Source organism: Siphateles boraxobius, unplaced genomic scaffold, assembly GCF_051911475.1.
Source record: "Siphateles boraxobius isolate OS27281-9 unplaced genomic scaffold, OSU_SipBor_1 77, whole genome shotgun sequence".
Classification (NCBI taxonomy): domain Eukaryota; kingdom Metazoa; phylum Chordata; class Actinopteri; order Cypriniformes; family Leuciscidae; genus Siphateles; species Siphateles boraxobius.
This window is the reverse complement of record NW_027509205.1, coordinates 11,714,424-11,741,292: the sequence shown is the minus strand read 5'-3', so window position 1 is coordinate 11,741,292 and position 26,869 is coordinate 11,714,424. Positions and strand designations below refer to the sequence as shown.

Sequence of the window (26,869 nt, the reverse complement as noted above, 5' to 3'; positions counted from 1 at the left end):
TCCTCGCTCACCTTTGATATCGCACTTCATGTTGAGAGATGTCAGTCTAGACAAGTGGACTCCTGCTGTGTGGGGTGAGGAGGAGAAAGCAGGCGTGACGTACTGTATCCTAACAGCCTGGGCATTACTGGAAGCTCCAGATGGTCTGAGACACCCATTACACTTCACACCAGCTCCCATGCAAAAAGAGTTGAAGGGGGCAAGAACAAAGGCTAAAAAGCCTGTCCTAGAATGCCAGTAAAAAATAAACCCAAAGCAATAAATGTGAGATTCATGCAGTTGATCAATAACTGGACAGAATTCCTCATACATTACTCAGGATGAAGAATAGAGCTTTTAATACTTGGACCCCACAGCATGTGTCAAGTTAGTTTTCATGGACCTCCTCCATCAGTATATTTCTTAACATATAAATGATATTTGCTCCTGTTAGTGCAAATGTGTAAGGCATACATTGAAACAACTCTAGAGGACACAGTGGGCTCATTTTATGCATTTATTTATGTAGCAATTTACGTTCTGATTAGCTGCTGAGAGGCTGCATCAGCAGTTGGGTAATAACCGCACGTGTCTGAGCACACGCGGTTCAACGTCTCAGTCCTTCACTTCTTAAATCTGTGTGTTCCTCTCCAAAAATACCACAAAAGTTGCCTAAAAATGTCCCCAATCTGAAAATCCCTGCACGTCTGCAATTTCACCAAAACCTCATTTCATGTTCTCTCCCCCTCCCGCCAGTATTCATGACTGCCCCTTCCCCCAAATTAAAGTTCCCATTTGCAAAGCTAGTGAGGTCACACATGAGGACAATCAACTTTTTCCCCCCCGCCAGAGGGTTACAACCATCCTCTTTACACACACACAAAACAGCCCTCTCCTTATTTTAACAGCCAGAGAAGAACAAAAAAGATTAAACAATAAACTCCCAAACCTTTTGTACAGAGAAACATAACTAAATGGAGAAAATGTCTTTTACATTAGCCCGCAGAAATCCTTTGTGATCCTCTCCCGGGCTCTGTAATTTTAATAGGGAAGTGAGACACACACGTATACCAAATACAGTTCGGTGTGTCAATACGAGGCTCTGTGTGTAGTGGGCAATGTCGATACATCTCTATCACTCATTCAGCCGTCCATCTCTTTGTTTTATGTGGATTAGAAGAAGGTCTTGGCCGTATGTATGATAGTGATGTGAATATGCATGTATGTCATAAGTTAACAACATGTAAGTCTACATCTGTGTGTGTCTGTATGCAGGTTTAGGAGAGTCTTTAAGCCAGTCCAAAGCCTTCAGAACATTCCTGAATGGCCAGCAGCAGCATGTGTCTTAACTTCTCGTAGCTCTCATACGCCGGGAGGTCCAACTGGTTAAAGCTGGAAGGAGAGAGAAACAGAGGTGAAATAAAGAAATAAAAAAAGCAATAAGCCACTTTTGATTCTGCAACTGCCATGCAATGTAGCAGCACACCTCATATCCGTTTTTAGAGGTGCTTAATTACATGCATTATGGAATTTCAGAATGTGTTACATTAATACATTTGAATTGTGTTTTATGAGGCAACCATGTTCATTTACCAAGTGTGTGCAGAGGGCAAGCGGTCAGTGGAGCGGTCATCTCGGTGGATCTGGAATTTCTGGATGCCATTCATTCCCTCCAGTGCAGCAAAGCCCTGCAGTGGCACTTTGGATGTGCCCGTAACAAACTGAAGGAATTTGGCCCGGTCAGCCTGATCAAAGGATCGTAATGCACGCCAGAACCATTGGATCTGTGTAGAGAAAGGAAAACAGAAAATTAAAACCAGGTAAAGAACAGCAAGATGTCTTAAGGGGAGACACCCCAAGTGAATAGGGAAAAAAAATTAACTAATAGATATTAGCATGAAACTTCCCCAGTTGATTACTGACATTAAGACAAAATCTTCTGTATTACAACTTTTTAGAATATTTAATGTTTAAATATTTTAACAATGTTAAATGTTTAAATATGCAAATTAGGTATTGTCTTATTAAATATGTGCTAATTTGCATATTTCCAGAAGAGAAATCTGAACATTGGATAAAGCCAGATTCAAAAATCTTGTTTCATTTTGTTGAAATATTAGTCAAAGTTTTTTACAGAGGGGATTTTGGATCTCTTTTTATCACTCCATTAATCAGAAAAAAACTGAATAAAAAAAAGAATCAATTTTCGCCCCGTTTTTAGGTATAAAATGTTGTATAAATCAGAATCTGAATGATATATGAACAAACCCCTCATTGCAAACCTTAAGAATATAGATAGGAATACAACTAGAAAGTTTGGTGTACAGTATGTAAGTGCTGCTGAAGTGGAGATTTCTGGCTCAGAGTATGAGAAGAACCCCATTTTGAGAAAACAGCCTTACAAAAAAGTATGAATGTTTACAATACAAATTTTTTGTGGAAACAACTATTTACAGACACAATATCTTATCAAATCAATAGCAACAACAATACAAACCACCTAAAACACATCAAAACTTATAACAGCATTTATGGCCTTCAACTGAACAGAACCCCAATAGAGTGGCGAAGTTATAACGTCACTTTGTAGGCCAAAAACGTTGAAGTGAGTTAGCATTTGTGACCCGTCACAGAAACCAGGGACACAAGTCGGCAGCACAACTTTCGAGCAAAATGAGAAAGAAGAGTTTTTTTTTTAAATTTGGTGAATTTCATTTTTTTGCAGAATCTGTTAATTGAAATCACGAAGAAGCCTCTCCATGTTTGAGATAGCAGTATTGGTATATTTAAAAGCTTACATTTTGAGGTTGAAATCGGCTTGTTTTCGGAGATTCTAGCATGCAGTAGGGGCGTGGCGTGTCATTGTCTGTGTGTATATCCATACTGAATAACCCGACGCTTTTGCCCCCGCCCTCCAAGTGAACCGCATGGCTACTTATTATGCTGTGCTCTGGCCGGCTCTATCTGATATCAAAATTCAATGAAGATGGATACCGCAAAGATTGTCGCAGATGAGCTGAACCGTCTGGCAGTTACACCGAAAATGTTTTCGCCGCACTTCGTGGGCTCGGGAAACTGAACCGGAGGTATGGGCGCGGCGCGCGCGCCCTCAGTGCTTGAATACGGCGGCTCGGCTCGCTGACAGCGGTGGCTGGCTGTTTCACACTGACGTCCCGATTGCTTTGAATGGGGAACGTTTTGTGAACAGGGAACAGAGTTAATGGACTGGCAACAATCTCCATAGAACATGAACTGGCACAGAGAATCGAAATAGAGGATGCAGTTAAGACCTTTGCTGCGATGAAGGCCTGCCATGCGTGTTTCTGAAATGTAAGTTAAGCTTCATTTGCTCTTTAGTCGTTATTTAAGATGCTGAACCTGCTGATATAATGTGCTTGCGGACATTTCATTGGTGTGTGTATACGCACATAAGAAAGTGGTGTAAAGAGATTTGCAACCGTAATTTGAGGAGGTGAAATGTGATTATTTGGAAAATTCCTGTCATGACTGCTTAAAGAAAAATGCCAGCAGGCATTTGCCTCCTGCATAAACTTTAATATTGTTGACATTTTGGGCACGCGAGCGTTGCGCACTATTTGCGTTATATGTAGGCCTATGGCTTATTGGTCTCTGTGTGTTGTTGCTGGTTTTGTGTTATATGTATATGGTAGGGGTGTGCAAAGCAGCCGGTATTTGTATCTGTATTTGTATTTGTTGAGGGGGAAAAAGTATTTGTATTTGTATTCGAGTAAAATCCAAAATAGGCGTAAAAATCTAGTTTTTTTGCGTTACACTTCTAATTTACGTTATAGTGTAAGTATTCTTTAATTATATAAATCCAGCAATGAACATGTAGCCTACCAAGGAACGTCATTGAAAAGAAAATAACATAACCATTACCTCATCCATGGTTAAACCAACAACTAATAAAATACCATTGTGAACATTATGAATCCCACCACCACCCGTCCTTGTTGGAGGACGCTGAACAGACAGAATAAGTAAGGGATAATGTATAGCGAGGCGGTTGATTATGAGCCTGATGCGAAGCGGAGGGGTCTTGAATCAGCCTGAAGGGTTTGTATTCGCTATAACAACCACCTCGCTATACATTATCCCTTTTACTACATGGCTACCTACCAAATAAATCAATAATTTGACTCAAAATATTGATTTAAAAAGGAGTTTATTGATTTAAAAACTATTGTATTGCTTCCGCTAAAAAAAATTGTCCGTTCCGTCTCTACGTTTAGAATCCATGGCAACGCTCTGTTTTTCGTGGCAACGGTGTGTTATACTTAGCAGCGGTCTGTTATTAAGAAATAACCATGGAAATAACAGACCGCATTCTACATTAGAATTCAACCAAGCCATGTAATAAAAACAAATAATTACGGAGCTAACAGAGCTACGTAAACAGAGCGAACATGAGAGCACCCGGCTGCAGACGTCAATAATGCAGCGTAATGAAATAATCTCCCGATCAAACTCCACTTCCCGAAAGTTATAAACTGCCTCCGGAACCCAGTTAAGGTACAAAAATCTATTCAACAAAAATAGTAATGCAGTTAAGTGTTTTTTCGCTCAGCCGAGCCCTCTCTGTTGCTGTGTGGAGCAGCCTGTGTCAGTCACCTCTTCCTGAACGTCACTCACTCGCGAACTGCGGTCTCGTGAGGAAACGCAGCTTTTTGATATAAAGTTTTTCTTGTTCCCGAATACAAATATTTTCTAAAGTATTTGTTCGAAATAAGTATTCGTAAAAAACACGTTATTTGTGCCTTTCCGAATACCGTATTCGGGTTCGGCTCCACCCCTAGTATATGGCTTATTGGTCTCTGTGTGTTGTTGCTGGTTTTGTGTTATATGTATATGGCATATTGGTCTTTGTGTGTTGTTGCTGGTTTTGCGTTATATGTATATGGCATATTGGTCTGTGTGTTGTTGCTGGTTTTGCGTTATATGTATATGGCATATTGGTCTTTGTGTGTTGTTGCTGGTTTTGGGTTATATGTATATGGCATATTGGTCTTTGTATGTTGTTGCTGGTTTTGCGTTATATGTATATGGCATATTGGTCTTTGTGTGTTGTTGCTGGTTTTGCGTTATATGTATATGGCATATTGGTCTTTGTGTGTTGTTGCTGGTTTTGTGTTATATGTATATGACATATTGGTCTTTGTGTGTTGTTGCTGGTTTTGCGTTATATGTAGGCTATATGGCATATTGGTCTTTGTGTGTTGTTGCTGGTACGTTGCAAATAGAGGGGCAGCACAATTGTTTTTCGCCTAGTGCGGCAGAAGTGCACTCATTCGAAGTGCAAAAAAGCTGTAAAGCACAGGGGTATGGCTTATCTAAATGAGATGTAAATGAGCCCTATTGTCACCCCCAGCAGAACTGCACAATCTTTAGAGGTCGTTTTCTCATCTTTGAGCTTTTTTAATTCCCTACTTTAAAATGGCCACAACTTCTCCAAATATTACCAGATTTCCACATGTTACACATCGTTGGAAAGCTTGGAGATTACACTTTCAGAATCTATGAATAACTCAAAATGCCCCAGAACCGACTTGTGTCCCTAGTTTCCGTGACCGGTCACATTTTAGCACTTCCGGTTCCCTCGCCCTAAAGTCTATGGGTTTTTTGAATGGGTTTTTGCTAAATCGCCTGAAATAAGGTCTGTGGTTAACAAAGCCTCTAAATATTTTCACGTTTTGATCTATGACATAAAACACACCAGTTATAACCTGCTTGTGGTTTTTTAAACTCTATTGTGTCTGCTTGTGGTTTTTTAAACTTTATATAGGCTTCAAAATGTATACATTTTGGATTATTTTGTAAAGATTATCTTGATAGACAAAACGTGTAAGGGTCACAAGTTTTTGTTGAACACAGATCTTATTTTTTGCGATTTTCCAAAAGTCTATGGGGAAAATGCATAGCTTTTCGATTGAGGGAACCCATGCGCCGCTAACTTCTGAGTTGTCCTACAAAGTGACGTCATAACTTCGGCACTCTGTCAGACCACGTCACGTGATGCATCTGAACGAATCACGTTGTCAGAAATTGACATCAGCCATTGCGATTTCGTTTTAGAGTTAAATACCCCATTGTACTTTCACAATTGGTCGCTGATAAAAAAAGGTAATGAGCATATTTTGGATCAGAAAACATTGTACAGGAGAGAGAGAGAGCTTTCCAACATATATTATGACAGGGTGCAGACAGCGATCGGAGCAGCATGTTGATTTAGAATGCCAACTTTTGTGGAATTTAGGAGAAATCTACAGACGCAAATAGACAAAGTGTAGTAAAATAAAGACCTAAATGTGTATTTTGGACTTTCATCACAAATCTGAAAGACATGTTATTGAAGACAAATAGCACAAAATCTCAAAATTGACCAGTGAAAAAAACAAAAAAAATGTTTTTGCCTGCCGTGTCTTAAGGCCAATTAACACTGCACAGACAAACGCCAACATACAAGTTGGCGATTGGATTTAGAATTTTATGATATATAAACATATTTATGACAAGATATTTTCATGTTTTATTTTGCATAAAATATTAGTATGTATCATTACATGTCTTGAAAAAGGTGGTTGTTAACAAATGGCTAAATGGGACCACGACGGTTGTCAAGCACATTAAACACCATCACGCCAAGGAAAACTCCTCTACTCACTAGTTCTCTTGTAAAGACTGAAAGCTTAATGGTGGTGATTCGGAAGTCATGCCACTGTGGTGTAGTTATGAATTTAGAAGATTAAATACAAAACAAGTTAGGCTATATACTAAGTTGTTTGTTTCTGAAGATTTTCTTGATGAATAAAATGTGTAAGAATCATTAACTTACAGATCTGGTCACAGATCTTATTCCTTTTTTTTGAGAACCACCTTGATGCTAACTTCCGGGTTGGGCTACAAAAATATCAACAAAAAATCCCTGCAGTGTTCTTTTGGCCACCACCTTTGTTCTTGCTTGTGTGGCAGCCGAAAAACTGCTTCAGGAGGTGGTGAAAATTAAGACACTATCATAGATCATGGAAAACTTAAAAAAGCTATGCAGTGTTGAAGACAGTAAAAAATAATAATTTTTATTTCATGTCCTATGAAGTGTACATACCTGAATAGAACTTGACTGATATTTGTGGTATTCTGTATTGGCTTTGAGGTCGTCAATGTCGATGGTGGGTAGGCCGGAGATGAGCAGCTCCAGCTCTTGCTCAGTGAAAATGGAGATCAGTCTCTTGGGGATGATCTCATAGAAACCCTCCAAAAAGGCAGCCAGCTGTTTACGGATCGCACCTAAGTAATAAAGATCTTTTAGCTTCCTGATAGACTTTTGAACCACCCACTTCCTCACAAGCAATGACATTTATTGAAGTGTATGCACACCTGTCATCTTCATCTGGCAGACCAGATGCACATATTCCTTCTTATTCTCTTCTGTGACAATGATGTTGGCACCATTGGCCTTCAAATCTCTCACTTCACACACGCCAAACTCTTGGACCTGTGAACATATGAGAAAGTGATTACCATGCCTAACCCTACCCCTACCAAAACTATTTTAACTAAAAATATTTAAGTGCAAAATGCAGCCCATACCTCTGTGCTGAATGTCAGCTCGTAGCCCAGAGTGGACACATCATTCTCCAACAAGTAGACCAGACCCTGGAAGAAGGGATAGTCTTCGCTTTCCATGTCTGTATACCTATGACACAATAAAAATCCAGCTTATTCTATATACATTGTAGAGATAAATACAACCTAAAACACAATGGATGAGGATAATCCTTTCTGGTACCTGACGCTCTTGCCCAGGATGTGCTTGTAGAAGCTGCGTGTGAAGTAACACTCTAATAGTCTGTTGTCATAGACTGCTTTGGCCACCACACGTCCTACAAACTTAAAATAGCTGAGATGGTTGGGGTTGCAGTGGGAGGAAGGATTGATGGTGTAGGTGACACGGTCACCGGGCGAGGTGCGGAACAGGGCATACATGGGGTTGAACATCTCTCTGGAGATGATCATGTACCACTCCCTTAACAGCCCACCTGCATCCTGACCCTCCTCTCCTTCAAACACTATATACCTTTAGAGAAAGAGACCATGTGAATAAAAAAAAAAGAAGAGAACAAACAACTGCCTGCTCTTGCAACTATCTGTAAAAAACAAAACAAAAAACAACAACTCTGCACATCGTGAGAGTGTCGAAGTGAGAAAGTATGAGAGATTTACAGCCTGTTCTTCATGTCTTCTGGGCTCTTGCGGTGCAGCTCTCTGTAAGAATCTTCAAAGACGTGGTCTCTTCTCACATGGACGGCCATATCCTCTTTCCTCAGCCCCTCATCCAGACGCTCCAACTCCTGGCGGAAATACCTAAGAGAAACACTTATTAGATAAAGACTGCAAACAGAAAAATAACAATAAGAGAAATATCTATAGATGTCGGCTTTAGACTAAAAGGCCAGTAGAGAAGGGAGAAGAACCAAAAAATGAATTTCTAAAAATAAATAAAACATTGAAATTATATTATACTTAGTCTGTACTGACAATTTAAGAGTAAAGCGCATTTTAACCAAGTTCTCATACTTTACAGAGTTATAAAAAAAAAAAAAAACGCAAGTAAAACATCTGGATTCATTCTCCATAATTGTTTATAGACTTCCAGTACTTTAGTACACTAATTTTATTATTAGAATTACAGTAAAAATCAAGGTAATACGAAAGTTATCACAATGATGTATTTTTTTTTCATTTAATTAATAAGAATGAGTTTATATTGCACAGGGTATATGCAGGAATCTTGAAGTTAATTTTAATACCTTTTCAAGACTTTTTCAAGACCTTCTCAATATTTTTTAATACCTCACCGCCACTTCAAGCTGTAACCATTTACATCAGTGATACTTTTAACTTAACAGTTTTAGTTTGTGATAAAGACTATAGACCACTCTAATAATAAAAAAAAAAATCAAATAGGCTGGGATAGTAAATCAAAGCAAAGTTTATTAAAAAACAAAAAACTTTGCTCCACCCTCAACAACAATCATGCTGACATGTGCCTCAGTTCTTCGTTTTTTTTTAATAAAAATTAATTTAATAAAAATTCACACACTTTTACGATGTTTTTGGGACTCAAACTGTTGTACAGCTCATTCAGAAAAAATATTTTCAAAATGTAAGACTTTATAAAGCCGTGATAAGTCTTTAATACTTTTTAAGGGTCTTAATTTTTCCCAAATTGATTTATCACCTTTTAATACTTTTCAAGACCCCGCGGATACCCTGTTGCAGTAATAAGAGGGGCCTTTGCATTTTTTCATTAAATTTGTCATCATATAATGTCAATATAATTTTTATTATAATAAATATTAAGAATAATGTTAAATAAATAAAATAAAAAAATGGCAAAAAGCAGCGTGATGTCCACTCGCTGAATTTACAGCTCCAAAACAACTATTGAAAGCCCAATGTTTTGACCGTCAGGGCCCGTATTCTTAAAGCTTCTAAAAATCCTCTCAGAAAACTCCTAATTTCGCTTAAAAACTTCTACGTAGGAGTTTTAGCTTAAAAGCGATTCAGGACCGATCTGAGAGCAACTCTGAGCAAGGAAAAGACAAACTTTCATCTTAGTGAGGAGGCGGGGCTGACCCCGTTGCTATGTATGACACAATCTTTTAAAGACTGTGATGGGTTGGTTGTCCAAGAAGGAAAAAAGAGAGCGATTTTAAGTATAGGGTCTATTGTAAGCATTCACTTTGAAATTACATGCGTAATTTTTCATATTTTACTGTTCTCACACACAGAATATATATGTGTATATATATATATATTTTTTTTTACCATTCTGTTTATTTCCAATAAGGTATTTGATTGGCGTAGAATGATAAAAATTGTTCACTCTTTCCAATTACACTGATTGCTGGCATGTCTATTTAAGTGGTTTGAATGTTGGTTTTAATGTAACAAACATGGAATCAAAAACAAGAAGGACGAGAAAGCCCAACTGGACAGAGGAACAGTCTTTACTGTTAGCTCAGTTCGTGGATAAACACAAGGCCATCCTTAAAGGAAAATTTGGGCCGGGTGTCACAGCACGGTGCAAGAAGCAGACGTGGGAGCTTATATCGCAAATTATTAATGGTTCATTTCCCCTGCACCAGAGAAGTCTAGTATATTCATAAATGCAGTTTTTTGAGCCTGCAAGGTGGGAATGTCCAGTGGAAACTAAATGAACCCTGACACAATAAGAGGTTCTGAAAGTGCTGTAATTGTTTGTGTGATCACTTTGCTTACAAAAGGTTGTTACAGACCTAAATCATCACTGCTACATTGTTGCATTTTCCCAGTTGGCAAATATCTTAATGTAGTGATCACTTTCATTTCTGGCGCTATGGCATTTCTGCGCTGTGTCGGATATGTTAGCGCGTCTCTAATAAGATCGGTCACAAACATGATCCCTGCACAATCTAATCTATTGTGTCTTGTTAACTCACTGTCATCCATTGTCTGCAACACATTTCTTCTCCCTCTTCGCCTTCTGCCATTTTCTCCTCTGCTAAAGAAACTCTTAAGGCTCTTAAAAGTCCTCGTCCGTACTCCTAACAATTTTGATCTCAAGATCTTAAGGGTTAAGATGCTTTCTTAATTACTTTTTACTTTACTAGGATTTTTATTTAATTTTAAGAGTAAACGCCCACATTTCTAAGAATTTTGTCACTAGGAGCTACTCTTTGCATTAAGATTTTTTTAAGAATAAGGGCCCAGGTCTTTATCAGGTACATACAGGCCAATTTAAAAATATTCTAAATCTAATTTCGTATTTTTATCTTAGTGTGAAATATGACCCAGGAAAATGTTCTTATCATGAAAATAATGTCAGCATTTCTTAATATAAAAAAGTATAAAAAGCAGAAAAAGTATCTTACTTCCGCTTGACGTCAAAGTCCAAGATGCGGATGTAGTCAACCAAAACGGCAAATGGCCCATCTGCCAGGTGAGTGGTGGACTGACGCAGGATCTGATTCAGCACCGTGCGGTGGGTCTCTGTTAACAGCAGAGAGAAAGTTCATATCGAGGACAGCTTTCATCAGCATTCATCATGTACTCCTCTACACTGTGTGAACTTTGATTAGGGACCACGAGACAGGTTTTGTATGATTGACTAACCTGCAAAACGCAGGAACTTCTGTGTGTCTGGAGGCAGGTTGGAAGAAATGTGCATAGAAGAGGGCTCCCTGGAAAAGAAGGGGTCCAGAGAGGACGGGGTAGCGGGGGTGAGAGGGGCAGGGGACAGTGGGGGTGGCTCGTCCTTGATGTGTGACAGCTGGCTCTCCCGAGTGTCTCGAACCGGAGGTTTGCTTTCCCGCTCGGTGGCATGCACCAGGAAAAAGGCCTCCACTGCAGGCTGCAGCACTACGGAGGTACAAAGAGATTTGTTAAATTAAATAATTTCTTTTCTAAAAAATTCTTTAAAAAAATAAAATGAATAAAATACCTAAAACTGCATGTTGGTCATGAGACTCTTCAAGTTCTTTCAGGCACTCCCCCAGCATGTCCCATAGCTCATCTAACAACAGCTGCTCACTCAACAACGGCAGGTCAGGCAAACGTTCCTCCTGTTCCTGCTGGCTGCTGCTCTCTTCACCTACTCGCACACATAAACCATATTGTAACATGCATTGTATATAAACCAGTTATTTCAGACACTGATTTTTCTCAAGTTGCATCAATGCCGCACCAGGCATATAAGCCCTGGATAATGTGTTTGTAGATAACATTGTCTGTAGAATAATTATGCATTCCAAACCTGGCCTAAAAGAGTAACTCTAATACTAAATTAATGCATTCACCTACTTTATGATGCTTACAATGCAAAGCCATCATGATCATCATGCAAGTATATGATTGTACATCAATGATATTACATTTGAAGTTTAGTTAAATCTTAATATGGAAAAGGCAATAGGACATTTAGCTTTGACTGAAATTATGTACACTGCAGTTCAAAAGATTGGGGTTGTCAGGTTTTTAAAGATTATTTTTAAAAGAAGTCTCTTATGTTAACCAATGCAAACTAGCAACACAAAGATTGACCCTAAACTTTTTAACAGTAGTGTGGAAATGTTATTTTATTATAATATTTTGTTTAAAACACAATTATCCATATTCCAATAATAACTGGAAGACTCCTTGCTAGGGTTGATCATCTTTGAATTTTAGCAATTTCGATTCCACTTATCGATTCCCAATTTCAATTCCAATGAGGTAAAAAATCAAAATCAAACATTTAGATACCAAACAGTTACATTCAAGCTCAATACCATGCACCATAATCAGCAGCCTAAAGAACACTTGTACAAATAACTTTTGCCAACTTTAAACGAAAATACACCAAAAACAACAAGCCTAACTAATATAAATGTCGAACATTAATGAAAAGTAAACAGTCAGTAATAAAATAAGAACAAATAAACAAATTAGCAATAGCACAAATAAACTAGGGATGCACCAATACCCGTACTTGGGTACTTTTCTCATGTACTCGTATAACTACCCCGATACAACCGCATACGATACCATTATAAAGTTCACATATCGCATCTAAAAACGCTTGGAAAGCGCAGCAGCACCATTTCCGTAAAATGTTTCTCCTTTCCACTAGCGCTTGCGCTCCCGTGGCATCTGTCGTTGCTATGCAACCATGACCATAGGCGCGCCTGGAAAATAAGCGCGGCGCACCGCATGTGCGTCACTTCTATTTTGAGTTCTATTGCCGCACGCCAACATTTGAAATAACAAATTTGCATTTACAAAAAACACGTTATGTTAACAGCCCCTTACGGCAACGTGACATTAGCCTAACCTCTCATCAGTTGAGCAGGTAGTCGGAGGAGGAGTAATGTCAGCTGTTGGGAGATATTTTAAGATAAGAGATGATGATAAAAGTAGATCAGACTGACTGCAAACTATGCTCTGCTAAATTGTCAAGAGGAGGGGTGAGAAATAGCTCCTTTAACACAAGCAATTTGATTATACAAGTTGTATAGACCTATTTACTTTGTTATAGTCAGAAAGTGAAAAACATCTGATGAAAATAAAACATTGTTAGAAGAACTGTAATGGTATTAAAGGGTAACTAAAACCCTGGTCAGAGCCTGACTCCACCCACTGGCAATATTTGTAAAATGCTGTAAAAGTGGGCAGAGCCCAGCAGAGGGGGGCGTGCACCTGAGACTCATCTGTCTGTATGGAACTTGCCTACCTCAGCAACAACCCCTTACGTCACGAACCACCCCAAACATCCAATAGGAAAATTCAACTGCAGTAGCCACCGTTCAACCTGAAGAGGGCAGCACTCGGACGTTTTTACACCATATATTGTAGAATTAAAACACTTTATACACAAATGTCAAAAAAGTTACTCGAATCAATGAACAGTACTAATAAAGCCCCATTCTTACAGATCATTAACTAAAAAAGTTGGTCTAGGGTTTAGTTACTCTTTAAGTACTCATATTGGTACTTGGTATCGGCAAGTACCCAAATGTAAGTACTTGTACTTGGTCTGAAAAAAAGTGGTATCGGTGCATCCCTAAAATAAACAACTGAAAAAAGTTCAGGTACCGAAAATGAAATCAATGCAATGCAATCAATTGTAAAATAACTGCATGGTTTTCTTTTTATACATAACATAGATTAATCCTTAAAGTAACAAAAGTTATTCAGCGAGTAATTTTCTTATGTTGTTTGACAGACAGCTAATGCATAGATCTAATATACTGATACACATACATTTTCTTTTTCTACAGTTTATGCACTCTTAAGACAAAACTGACTGTTTATGAGGATATTTTGACAATCTGGTGTGCATTTGTCTGATCAAACCCAAGATGATGCAAAAGAGAACTCAATTCAGTATTCACACATATGAGAGGTACACACAAGAATCACTAAGCGGAATCTAAATAAGCACGTCTTATTGAATCCAAGTTTCTCGGAAAATAGGAACCGGTTCTAAAATGGACCATTGTAGTACCATTATAGACACTATAAATTATAGCAGTCTCATATGAGAACAAAGTAGTGCATGGAATTATAGCATATGAATTACTGAACTGTTTCTATTGTCATCATTTCACAGCTATTGTTTTACAGGGCCTTACCTAAAGTTGCCTGGTCCTGTTCTAGGGGTGAAGGCTGGTCCACATCCATGGGCGAATCATCTCTTTGAGCTGCTGGGGGCTCGGCAACAGAGTGCACCTCCGACTGAACCAGGGGAACCAAGGAATAGGATGAGATTCAATACAATTCCCCCCCGACAGAGGAGAAAAGACAAATAGAGTGTATAATGTAGGAAAAAAAGGTTAAAATGGGGGTAAGCAAAGACCGAAACCAGAAGCAGTGATAGAGACTGAGTATCATGCATCAAAACATTCAGACATTGGCAGGAAAAAGGGGGTTGGTATGGAGCTTCAGCAAAGCAGCACTGATAACCAGCCAAAAATCAAACCACACACAAAAAGACAAAGCTACAGACGGAAGAGAATCAAATGCTGGATGCAACATTCAAATATCTCAAATAATGCAACATACAGGCTTTGTGCGTTAAATGCAGCACAACTCAGTGAAAGGCAGAGCAGTAGAGAGGTGATAGAGAGCTGGGGTTTAGAAAAGAGTCACTGGTCGGTCTTATTACAGAATAATTTTGTTTGACATTGGAAAACAATTGTGGGCTCAGTGGAAGTTTTTTAACTTTTAAAATAGTGTCTAAGTATTTGATAAACTGAGCATCGTGGTGCTTTTAGAGGATGTATAGTTTTCATTTGAACTGGAAGCAAAAGGTTTACTAGTTTCATTATATTTAATGAGTAATGAGGGCTTGGCGATATAGTTCACATTTGTGATCTATTCGTGATGTTTTGTTGGTGATATAAAATGAAGCTTTCTGAGCATCAAAGTAATTTTAAAAAGTAAGAAGTAAAAAAGTACTTTTTTTTTTAAAAAAGTAAAAAAATTCCAAATCCATACTTTTGAACTTTCCATTTCAAAGAATGTTAATAAAAAGTAAATATTGATGTTTATATATCATTTGTTAAATTGGTGCATTTAAATGTAATTGATATTTATTATTAATATATTATAGAATATCATAAAGTATTAAAATAGTGTTTTTTACTAAATTAACAAAAATAATATTATATAATTTATCTCAGATGTAATGAATTCAGTAAAAATAGACACATTGAATAGTTAAATAGGTGAGAAAAATCAAGATTTGTAGCTATATCGCTGTACCCTGTGTGTAATGCAGTATAATATCTAAATAAATAGAAAATAATAAGATTATTAGTAATAATAATGTCAGTGGTGTCCTGGGCTGTGAGATATAATCACTACGAAATACACAGGGTATTATGAACATTATGGGTGTGTGTGATGGTGAGTACAGTCAGTAGCAGTCTGCCTGCTGTCAGTGCGGCCCATGCTAACCGTGGCTGCGCTGGCCGTGCCAGCGGGGGGGTTGTTGGTTGCAGAGGTACTGGGGGCAGACGATCCAGCCACAGCCACAGCAGCGGATGCAGCAGCAGCAGCAGCAACAGCAGCAGCGGAAGAGGATGCAGATGAAGAGGGTGGGGGGGCCTGCTGTAGACGGCGAGCCCTCTGCCCCTCTCTCACCATCTGAATGATGGCGTCCGCTTCAGCCTCTAGCTGACGGACCGCAGCCTGGATACTGCTGGCCGAGCCCAGACTGGTTGAACCTGGAAAAAAATGGAGAATGAATCTAGATAGACCCGTGAACATAAAATAAGCTGTCTATAGAGCTCAATAGAGGATGAGACTCAATTGAAAGCTTCAATGAGAAGCGTGGAAATGTTCTTAAAGGATTAGAGTATGCCTCTGTGTTAAAAGAGAGTGACTTACTCAGTCTTCCTCCTGTCTGCTTAGCTTTCTTGTTAGCACGCCGTGTGTCTTCTCTAAGCTGAATAATGACCTGCAGAACACGCAGGAAAAACTTCTGCGTGGAGGTCTTGGAAGTGAGCGAGCTCATGCAGGGCAGCTGCAGCTCACGGCCACCTAACGTGCGCTTCTGAGCAGCCACAATCACCACACTCTCTGACCCATCAAACCTGTAATCCATTCAGACCCAAGGAAAAGGACAAGTATGGTTATTGTTGTGAACCTCATTCAGCAGAATCTTTTATCAAGGAAGTTTCTTTGAAATCATTTAAAATGTGATTTGAACCAAGTTTTACTTGGTACATTACCATTCAAAAGTTTGGGGTCAGTAAGATTTTTTTTGAAAGAAATTAATACTTTGATTCAGCACGGATGCATTAAATCGATCAAAAGTGAAAGAAAACGTATACATTTATAATTTTACAAAAACCAAAATTCAAATAAATTACTTCGAATGTTCTACTAAATCAAAGAATCCTGAAAAAAGTACCATAGCTTCCACAAAAATAAGATTTTACAATAAAAATAATAAGTGTTTCTTGAGCACCCAAACAACATTAGAATAATTTCTGATTATGATTCCTTAATAAATTCAAGTACTGGGTAGTAAAAAAAACAAAAAAACAAAAAAAAAAGCTAAAAAAAAAGTTTGGCCTTGTTCACAATCATGTCATTTTTTTTGATATCTCAAAGCAAATAATAGTTAGGGTATTTGGAAACATGGTGGCCTTTTATTCAAAAGTCCAAAAACCTCCCCAGACAAGTGATCTGAGTGTTTCACTGAACATATGAACTACTTAAATGCTATTTCAGCTGTGTGCTCCTTTTCTATGGTGCACAGTAAATCAAGACCAGTCAATCTAATCGATCAATCCAATCGAAGCGTGCTCCTGCTGTAAAACAGTCTCCAATTGGCCTCAACACATCGTCCCTACTCACCATACCCGAGAACAAGTTAACATTGGTTGAATTTTCAAATGACGTTAGAAAACACTGTGTCATGATTGCGACAATCAAATCCCGGAAGTCCTATAGCTTTAGCCAAGCAGCATGTCATGTCACTCCGTGAGGATTTTCAAGATCTACGCATCATATTATGTTGTGTGTGGACTCGTGTGTGAATCAAGACAACCTGCTCTAAATAAAGATGTGCGTTTTACTAAAGGTTTACTAATTTTTTGCGAAGTTAAAAAGCAGTATGCTGTTTACATGAGCGTTAGTGGCGTCTTTTTACGGTTTTACATTATCAAATTGCAATCGGTTTATGAGATCTGCCAAATTTAGTGACTATAAATTGAGTCATAGAATGTGATTATCGGCCAATACCGATCTGCGGCCGATTTGCCGGAGCATCTCTTCATAGTGCTATTGTGAAATCACAAAGGCTGCGATTCAGTTAAATAATTGTTTTGCGGGTTTCAGAGTGAAGCGTCATTTCACCAGATTTATAACGTAAATTTATAAACCCACACCAACACTGGGGAATACATCAATATGTTTCTAAATATGCAAATTATTGTTCATCGCGATCCTCTGCAAGTTTGCATGTTTTTATGTCTAGGCTACATGTTCTTGTTCAAGAAATTACAGTGGCTGTAGCATTTCGATCATAAAGAGGCGGCCAAATATTAAAGATTAAGTGGAGATTAATCAAATTTGATCTGCTGTAAATTGTAACAATTTGTTGCATTTGTTGTAATACATAATGTACATAAGTTGATTGTTTATATTATGTATATTACATTATCCCCCAATTTCCGACAAGGCTTAATCCTAGTCCCAGACTAAAATGCATTTTTGAGCTGTTTTAAATGAAAGCAACTTGCACTAACATACATTAAAATATGTCAGTGCCATTGTTTTGTCTCAAGATGCACACCAGTAATGTTTTTTTTTTTCTAAGGCATGTGCAACTTAAAAGCCCTATTGAATCAAGCCGTAATCCTGATTTAATCGAAGCACTGTCTGTGAAACCAGGCCCATGTACTTCAACTATGTTGTTCAATAAAACTATATGATTACTTGGTTTTGATACTTTATTTGAACCAAGCATTATTGCCTCATAATATGTATTTGAAGTAATTTTAAAGTCACCTTTAGTTCAGTTTTGTGACGTACTTTCCGAGTGAAACAGAATATTGAATGAGAAAAATAAAGGGCATGGCTTGTTGTTTTCCTGCTGGGAATAGATTGGATCTAGAAAAGAGAGCACTCCATTCAGCTTGCTGTCAAATCTTGCAGCATGATGTCAGATGTCGTCATGTCAAAAATTATGTCAGTTTGACGGCTTGGGTAGAACATCCTCTCCAACCCAAGCCGTCAAACTGACATCAGAGGAGGAAGTACATTTTTAGATTTTGATCAAAGATTACAAAGACACATTTTTTTTGTGAATCAACTTGCACAGATAAATTGTTCACCACAAGACAAGTAATTTTTATCAACAAAGTAAATGGGGTCAATTTTGATTTCATGCCAACTTTAAAGGCTATTGTTCACTTAGGTCTTTTTTCTTAGGTCTCACGTGTTTTTTTTGTTGTTTTTTTTAAATTGTTGTTTTACTGTATTTTTAATCAAATCAATGCAGCCTTGGTGAGCATAAGAGACCTTTGAAAAAAAAAAATAGAACAGACCACAAACATTTGAATGGTAGTGTAGGTAGAAACATTATCGTCACCTGCTGGTCATCTTGCCCTTGAGGCGTGTGGTGATGGATGGGTCATCATGAGAAGCTTCAGGAGACTGAGCATCAGCACGAGCTCTTCTCTGCTGCTCCAGGTTATACTCCCTCAACTCTGCCAGTAAAGTGCCTAAAAAAAAAGACCACACAGCGATTCAGTTTCGCTAATTATGAAAATTTAGCAGCAAAACAGGCTTTTCATGGTGGTTATGATAATCATGAGCACAATAGCACATGCCTGGGCAGCTACATTTAAATAGAAATGCATATTCAATATTCAGCATCTTAACCAGCCCTAACGAGCGACCATACAGAAATCTTGAAAGTATAGTGACGAAAAAGGGTGGCAAAAAAATCCTGATGGTGAGGTACTGACCGATTTGTTTGCAGAGAGTGTATCCGAGGTGACGTGCCCCACTGAGCAGAAGTTTGAGTACAGTGTCTCGGGTTAGTCCATCCCCTCTTGACAGCTGCAGCAGGATGTTGGCTGCATCCTCTAGACCTTCCTCTGAACACGAGTGGGATGTCAGCACCTGGACACAAACCACAGGGATAACTAATCAGACTGCTGAGCTGGGTCAAAAGAGCCAAGGGTTAGGAGAACCAGACACGAGGCGACATATGTGCATGCACTATCATTAAATACCTCCACAGAGAGCTGCAGTTGTTTCTCCGTTAGTCCAGTAGAGGCAAGTTTGGTTTCAATGTCCGTGCTGCTCACTGCCACCTTCTGTTTTGCAGCTAAAATAGTGAGATAAGGTGAAATACTGTACTGCCAGAGGCCCAAATAATTGACTGGTCAATCGCAGCATTATACAAAATTATTTGCTTTCAGAATGACCTTTAAAATGTATAGAAGTGTATATGTGATGCGATCTAGGAAAACCCGTCAGATGTCGCGCTGGTACATTTCAGTAAGGTCTAAAAAATGTGTCAAAATAGGATTTTCATTAAATTATTATTCTATAACATCTTGTCTATCATCTCTGAATATATCTTGACAAAATTCACTAGTTTAGTGCAGAAAAATAGCGATTTATAGTGGCAAGTCGTCTTTCTCTTTAAGAACACGCATGGCAGAGGTGAAAAAAAGAAAGAAAAAAAAAAGCCCACAGCTCTCCTTCTCTTAACACTACAAAGACAGTTCACTTATCAAAATAAACCACATAACATCTAGAATAAAGGTATATCAATGCGCATTTCCCACCAGTCCTGTGTAAACTACAAGTTTTTATTTTTATCCAGAACATTATCGTGAGATGCGGAGCTGAGCACAAGAGAACAACGGAATCTGAAGTAGCTGCTCGCTTAAAAGATCTTGCTCGCCTCTCAATCGTCCAATTTCAAAGTGGTTTTCACAGGATGAATATTGAGTTAGTAAGCTTTCGAATGATACCTAATCTATGATGACTACTAAAATATGTGACATTAAAAAAGGCAATAAAAAAGCGCCAATCATCCTGCTAGCAGGACGTGGCAGTTAATAAAACCTGTTTTTCTCAAAATTCCGTTCCTGAAAATCATAGCGATCAGCCGACTACAGATAACCATAACTTTTGTTACCGACAAACGATGAAAGAAATAAAAACAGATTTGGTATCAGAACCTGTAATGGGTAAAATTTCACCATATGATTGGTTTTCCCAGATCGCATCACATATATGGATATATAGATCCATATAAATTTGTGGTCTTTTTAGTTATTGCTAATATTGAACAAATGTTAACCAGAATGGCAGTGGTGCATTAATACTGTTGTAACGAGGTCACAAGTGTGTATTTATAAAGTATCACAATCAAGGTCCGGAACTTTCCGTTTTGTAATAATAATTTCAACTTAGTGGAAACTGTAATTAAGAATAACACAAAACAGCTGGTATTAATCCATGTTGTTTCAAACGCTGAGTCAGACTCACCAGCAATATTGCCAGAGGTTGTGGTGCTGCCTGCAACAACAGATACCATAGTTGCTGGTTGAGAGGGCATGAGGCCTATCGAACTCTGCGTGGTGCCCACACCTGCCGCCGCTGAGATGGTCCCTGTCCCTGCTGTGGTTTGAGTGCCAGGTGCAGATGGTATGGGAGTTGAGGCCTGAGGCACTGGGTGGCTGGCTGGAACCTCCGTGGCCTTGTTGTCAGGTAGAGCGATGGAGATCAGAGAGAGCAGGCGGAGGAGTTTCTCAGTGAGGAGAGAACTGCGGCGGATCACTGGGTGGGACAGCATGTTCATCAGCTGGCCCAGCGGAGACGCCTCAAGGCTGAACAACGCACCCTCTGTCTCACCAGCGCCCCCTAGAGGCACAGTCTTCATGGAGGCCTTGCCCTTTCGACTCACATTCATGTTGTCCAGCTTGACCAGGAGATCCCAGAAGTCAGTGGAGATGCCCAGGGACTGTGGTGTAATGGAGCAGACGCTCAGGGAATTGTGGGTAGAAGTGGGATTGCTTGAAATAGCTGAGGAGTTACTCTGACTGGTGCCACCTGACCGGCAGCTTGCACTCGCGGTCGGTGTTAAGCCAGCACAAAGACGAGTGTCCAACTCAGATGAAGAGGCAGACAGGGGATCTTTACAGCGTTGCTGAGTGAAGTGACTGGGAAATACCTACAAGAAATATAAGAGATACAAAGACTTAAAATAAATCAGGACTGTTGCACGTTCTACAAGCTTGTGGTTTCAGAGTAGATCCCAATCAATGAATACAGTGTATTTATGCCGATAGATTGCTAATAATCTAATGTTGATGACAATGTTTACCTTTTAGTATGTTGTAGATGGTTTAAAGAATGCATATTGTATATAATATATGTGACCTGATCCAGCAAAATGAGTCACAGTGACCCAAATTTCAAAATGGAGATGTTGGTATTAATGGAAAGAGGAGACCATGAGCTTTCAAATGATATCCTAGTCAAAGTCATACCTTGAATGGTTGTAAAGATATACACATTTGAATTATGGTCGTCTGCCCTATTTTTCCAATTGAAAACCTGAGAAAATCGCTTTTAAAGTTTTTTGCCCGTTTTTTGTTGATATCTTTCAAAATCCATTGGATTTATAGGGATAAACTGTTTATTTTACAGCTTAATTTGACCAAAGGCATTAATATATATAAAAATACTATTAAACCAGGCTGAAGTTTTTATTTGAATAAATAATTTAAAAGTACCGTTTACAAACATTTACTAAAATCAGAAAGATTGAACAGAGGTGCTACATTTTTGTTTGGGAGAGAGGGTGTGTGTGTGTGTGTACGTCTGTTTCTCTCACTCTCTCTCTCTCTCTCTGTGTGTGTGTGTGTGTGTGTGTGTGTGAGGCAGAGAGACAAGGAAACAGAGATCAAATAATGCTAGTCTATGCAATCATATCTTTGTGTAGGCTAGTTGACAATAACAGGGTAACAAATTCATAACGGAGATACCAACAGTTAAAACCCTGTATTGGGTTAATCAAACAAGATAAATAATCAAAAAGATAAAGTATAAACATTTTAAAATAAGAGTACCAGTGTATTTTAGCTCGTTTACAATTAAACATACCACATTATGAATAAATATTTTTTGTTATTTTGGTTACACCAACAGTATCTGGCATTCAATTCAACATAGTCTTTCCTTCCTGTGATGGGAAGAGTATAAGAACCTTAACACATTAAAGGGATACAAGAAAACAACTGTATAAAAAGATTATTGTGCTGATAAAAGTAATATCTATGTAATTGAATAAGGAAAAATCACATTATTTGATATTTTCAATGTGATCCTTAACAGAGGAACACCTGCTCCTTGGGAAAAAAAGGTAAGTGTCAAGACCTGCAACAAGGTGACAAATGATTTCACTAAACAGCAAAACACCCTGTAGTTAAAGATTCTCTCTTACCTTGGCTAGTTGGATGAGGGTATCCAGTACATGTCGACAGACAACCGGAGCAGCCTGTGGGTGAATGTGAACAGTTGATCCACCTCCTCCACTTGCACATGCCACTCCCGTTCCTGCCACTCCACTTCCGAGCCCTCCCGAGCTCATGCCCCCTCCTGTTGAATGCCTCTCCGTGTGTTTCCTGCCTGACACCCGCTGGATCTGAAAAATATTGGTCCTGCATCCCAGAGCTGCATCCATTGACACAGAGAGCCAGGAGAGCTGACTAGAACTACGCGACTCCACTCTGTTCAACAGCTCCAAAGAGGAAGATGATGAGCAGGACGATGACGAAGAGGCTACAGCCGTCTGCGAGGATGAAGAGGAACCCTTTCCTCCACTGGAAGAGCCCTGGCCTAGTGAGCGCTTGCCACGGGACTCCTCCAGGCGTGTGCTCTCCAGGCACAGCTCGCTCTCGCTGCTGCGCTGCAAGATAGACAGAAGGCTGCGGATGACCCAGCCACGTGTCTGAGAATGGTAGCACAAGTTACGCAGCACTCGGTGGAGGCGGCTGGTATTGAGTTTGGGCTCATCCACAAACAGCAGCACTAAAAGGCAGGACAAGGCCTCGTGGTCCAACAAGAGACGCCCCCGCAGGCGCAGGAGAGAATCAACATTAGAACTAGAGGGCCTAAATTAAAAAATAAACAAAAGATGAATTAGAGATATTAAATGTAACCGTCCATAAACAAATACTGCATCCATCAGGGCTCCACAGTGCAAGAGTTTCACTCGCATTTGTGAATAAAAAAACAAATGTGTGCAAACTGTAAAATGTATTTAGGAGCAAGTGTGCAAATAAAAAATCCCCACAGGTCCAGTATAAAAAAAAACTTTAAAAAACCCCTGAAATTTAAAGTTATAAAAAAAACCTCTTAAATCTGTGGATGGGAAATAGGCAAGTGACGGTATACAATTTTCATGTTGCGATAATTGCTAAAGCGTTTATCACGGTTTAAACTTTACGGTATTATCATTATATTGAAATAAGTTGCGGAAAAAAAAATGTCATACATTGTCATACTACAACAGGTTTAAAAACTAAAAGAACTGAACATTTCAATTCAATAAAGAATTACAAAATAAGAGCCCTGCATTATGCATAAAGTTTTTTCCTGGTTATTTCTGGTATTTTGGTTACACAGACTGTATCTGGCTTTTTATTCAAAGTCTTGCATCTTTTGTCTGGCCTGCTCTGTCACAGGAAAGAAAGACTAAGAACATTAATTAACATATATTACTTAGGTTATGATTGCGATACTAGAGAAATCTTTATATTGTGTATTACAGTTTAAATTATCAAAGTACATAATTAATTACAGTTTGAAGCAGAAATATTAAAAACCTACTTTTTGTATTTTAACAGTAAATCAATCTGCTTGCAAATATCTCCTTGTATGCATTTTATTTGATACATTTCCAGAGCGTACCTAAATTTTTCAACTTAGCAGCACATATGCTCCTTGGAGGGGAAAGTAAGCATCAGGCCCTGTCCATCGTCACACTTACCGGCTGTGGTTGGCACTCCCTCCCATTTGAAATGTCCCTCCTCTTTGCACAGCCAGCCGGGTGTATTGTACTCCACGGTTGCCACCGAGACGGCTTGTGAAAGCGGGTGAGCGTAAGATGGCAGACAGCGCTGAGGAAGAACTGTGACCAAACAACCGCTCATGCATCAGTTGTCTCTGCCTGGCCTCTTGTTCCCTGCGCAGTGCTGCAGCTTCTGCAGCAATATCTGGGGGCATTACTGCCAGCACGCTGTCCTCCATGTCCTCCAGAACGGATCGCCGCAACTCAGAGGGCAGGGTCTGGATGAATGTGACAGGGTCCAGAGGTTGATCGCCCTGTGTGGGTTGCTGGGATAACTCTCGACGCTGCTGTTCAGCCCGTTGCTGAGCCAAGACCTGATAAAAAAAAAGAAAACATTCGTCACACATCACGTTTGGATTATTTTTTTTTTGTTCAGACAACTTATTTAAAGTATTTTCAAAATCGTTCACACACCTCTTCCTGAATTGCTGGTGGGAGAGCTGCTAGGAATTCTGGGCTGACCTCTGTTAGCCCTGGCCCTCCACTCAACACAGTGTTAGCTGAGGGTGTCAGCGTGGAAGTGACCGGCGGCCGAGAAGGAGGTCTGATTCCCAGTTGGTTCTGCAGCACCTCTCGACGGATGTCTTCAGGCAGTGCAGCCAAGAAAGATGGATCCACTCCTTCTGGCAGACTGATACCTGCAATAAAGTTACAAAAAAAAAGTGATATAAAGTTGAGGTATGGCTCTATATCTCATCAATCTGTGCTGAAACACCGACCTGCCAGAGGGTCATCCTCCTCATTGCTGGTGGATGGGAGGGTCTCCTCCTGGATGGCTTGTGATTGGCTATCAGCACTGTCACTTCGAGGCATGGTCTCACCAGGAGACGAAACAGAAGTTGAGCTGAAATAAAGATAATAAAATGGTAAGAATTCAACAGTCATATTTCTTTCACTAATGTATAAAAAATAAATTAAAGAAAAAAAAATAGATTAAAGAATGGAAGAAAGCTAGCTCCTAACAAGTGACTGGCCTATAATTTAACCAATATTTAACCATTTGAGACCATCAACAGGTAGGGCTGTAGTCAAGACCACCTCTGTCGAATCCAAGACAAGTCCAAGACCAGGACTAGTCGAGTCCAAGACAAGATCAAGACCAAAGAGGTTCGAGTCCAAGACAAGACCGAGTCCAAAAAGGTTCGAGTCAAGACCGAGTCCAGGACAGGGAAAAAAAGTCTTGTGCAAGACATTATCAAGACAATAATTTTGGGTTATTATTTGTTGATCTAAAAGCAAAAACAGTGTCACAACACCCAGGATTTTTAAGTATAGCCATTCCCCTTGATATCATATAATCTTCTAATCCAGGGGTTTTCAACCGGTGGTCCGCGGCGGCATGCATGTGGTCCATGACATGCATTCCAGCGTACATAATTTCACTATTAAAATCACTTTTTTTTCCATAATTTATTTGCACATTGGTGTGAATACTAAATTTAATGAAAATAACTAAATTTAATGAAAATATCTAAAATAATATAGAGGAGTTGAGATTCAAACTGACACAGGATAGGCTAGCTTTGCACCTATCAGGTCTATCCTATGCTTTGCTAACGTTGTGTTTTGCGTCCCCAACGTCATATACGCACACATTCATCTTGCGCGCCAAATAGACCAGCATCTCGTTTCATTGAAAAGACGCTTAATATTGGTGAATTTAAATTTGGAGTGGAGTGGAGATGTTAGCTAACGTTTCTAACTAAGGCGAAGTTTGCTAGTCAGCACCAGCATGGATCGCTTTTTAGTGAGGAAAGTGACAAGTCAGGACAGATGGACAGGCTTCTGCTGCATGCTCTTCAGACAAAGCTACAACTTCGGAGGAAACAGGGAATCGTAGTGGGAAACGAAAAAGAAAATACAGTGAAGATTATGTTAAATATGGATTTACAGTTACGACTGACAAAACAGGAGAGGAGGTACAACTGTGTTTCGTATGTTAACGTTGCTTTCAAATGAAACCGTCAAAGCTGTCTCGTCACAAACACATACACACACACACACACACACAAACAATAGTGGGCCGCTGATTACTTGTTAGTCAGAATGGTGGTCCCTGGCACAAAACCAGTTGAAAACCCCTGTTCTAATCTAAAGAAAACAGAATTATGACATATGGTGATACCTCATAATAGCAGTGTTTCACTGTGGATATGAAAGACGCATACTTTCAAATTCAGATAGCCCCCCATCACAGGGCATTCTTTAGATACGCCTTCAAGGGGCAGGCTAATCAATACACAGTTCTGCCATTCGGTCTGTCCCTAGCACCCCATACATTTACGAAGTGCATGGACGCGGTGCTTTCTCCCCTGAGACTCCGGGGAGTGCGCGTGCTGAATTATATCTCGATGACTGGCTTGTTCTGGCGCAATCGCAGCTCACACCAGAGCAAATAAACGGCGCGCATATAAATGGCTTATGTGTGCTTACTGGGAACATAATAAAGACACCTGGACTCGGTCGAGACCAAAAGCCACATTTGGCAAGACCAGTGGCTGAGACAAGTCCGAGATCATAGAAAAACAGTCTCGAGTCCGGACTCAAGTCCAAGAACGGACTCGAGTACTACAGCCCTATCAACAGGGCTTTTGAGGCCAATAACAGACTTGGCTTGACAAGTCAAGGCCTAAAGGTCTGATAAAAGATCTGTCAATTATGTAAGCTCCAATGTCTAAAATCTTGCCAACGGATGTGTACCGTTTGCAAATATTTTCAGTGAATTTTGACCGAATTTTG

The 26,869-nt window shown here is 39.4% G+C and overlaps 1 protein-coding gene across 16 annotated transcripts in view; it reads right to left on the bottom strand.

Annotated features, from left to right (window-relative positions):
* Nucleotides 1-315: 315 nt before the first annotated feature.
* huwe1 (HECT, UBA and WWE domain containing E3 ubiquitin protein ligase 1) overlaps nucleotides 316-26,869 on the bottom strand; it is a 63,423-nt gene continuing 36,869 nt past the window's right edge. For 12 of the 16 annotated variants that reach the window (XM_077218093.1, XM_077218102.1, XM_077218099.1 and 9 more), the window contains 21 exons: nucleotides 24,850-24,974; nucleotides 24,545-24,768; nucleotides 24,050-24,444; nucleotides 22,502-23,171; nucleotides 20,542-21,226; nucleotides 19,272-19,366; nucleotides 19,002-19,158; nucleotides 18,623-18,755; nucleotides 15,910-16,115; nucleotides 15,478-15,746; nucleotides 14,151-14,253; nucleotides 11,483-11,632; nucleotides 11,155-11,400; nucleotides 10,914-11,031; nucleotides 8,221-8,361; nucleotides 7,787-8,074; nucleotides 7,588-7,693; nucleotides 7,375-7,492; nucleotides 7,103-7,284; nucleotides 1,573-1,763; nucleotides 316-1,371 (listed from right to left, as the gene is read on the bottom strand). In XM_077218093.1, coding sequence (XP_077074208.1) covers nucleotides 1,269-1,371; nucleotides 1,573-1,763; nucleotides 7,103-7,284; nucleotides 7,375-7,492; nucleotides 7,588-7,693; nucleotides 7,787-8,074; nucleotides 8,221-8,361; nucleotides 10,914-11,031; nucleotides 11,155-11,400; nucleotides 11,483-11,632; nucleotides 14,151-14,253; nucleotides 15,478-15,746; nucleotides 15,910-16,115; nucleotides 18,623-18,755; nucleotides 19,002-19,158; nucleotides 19,272-19,366; nucleotides 20,542-21,226; nucleotides 22,502-23,171; nucleotides 24,050-24,444; nucleotides 24,545-24,768; nucleotides 24,850-24,974 — 4,705 coding nt within the window. In that variant the 3' untranslated portion in view covers nucleotides 316-1,268. The remainder of the gene's footprint in view (nucleotides 1,372-1,572; nucleotides 1,764-7,102; nucleotides 7,285-7,374; nucleotides 7,493-7,587; nucleotides 7,694-7,786; nucleotides 8,075-8,220; nucleotides 8,362-10,913; nucleotides 11,032-11,154; nucleotides 11,401-11,482; nucleotides 11,633-14,150; nucleotides 14,254-15,477; nucleotides 15,747-15,909; nucleotides 16,116-18,622; nucleotides 18,756-19,001; nucleotides 19,159-19,271; nucleotides 19,367-20,541; nucleotides 21,227-22,501; nucleotides 23,172-24,049; nucleotides 24,445-24,544; nucleotides 24,769-24,849; nucleotides 24,975-26,869) is intronic. The other 4 variants (XM_077218104.1, XM_077218108.1, XM_077218105.1 and 1 more) reach the window with 1 other exon arrangement.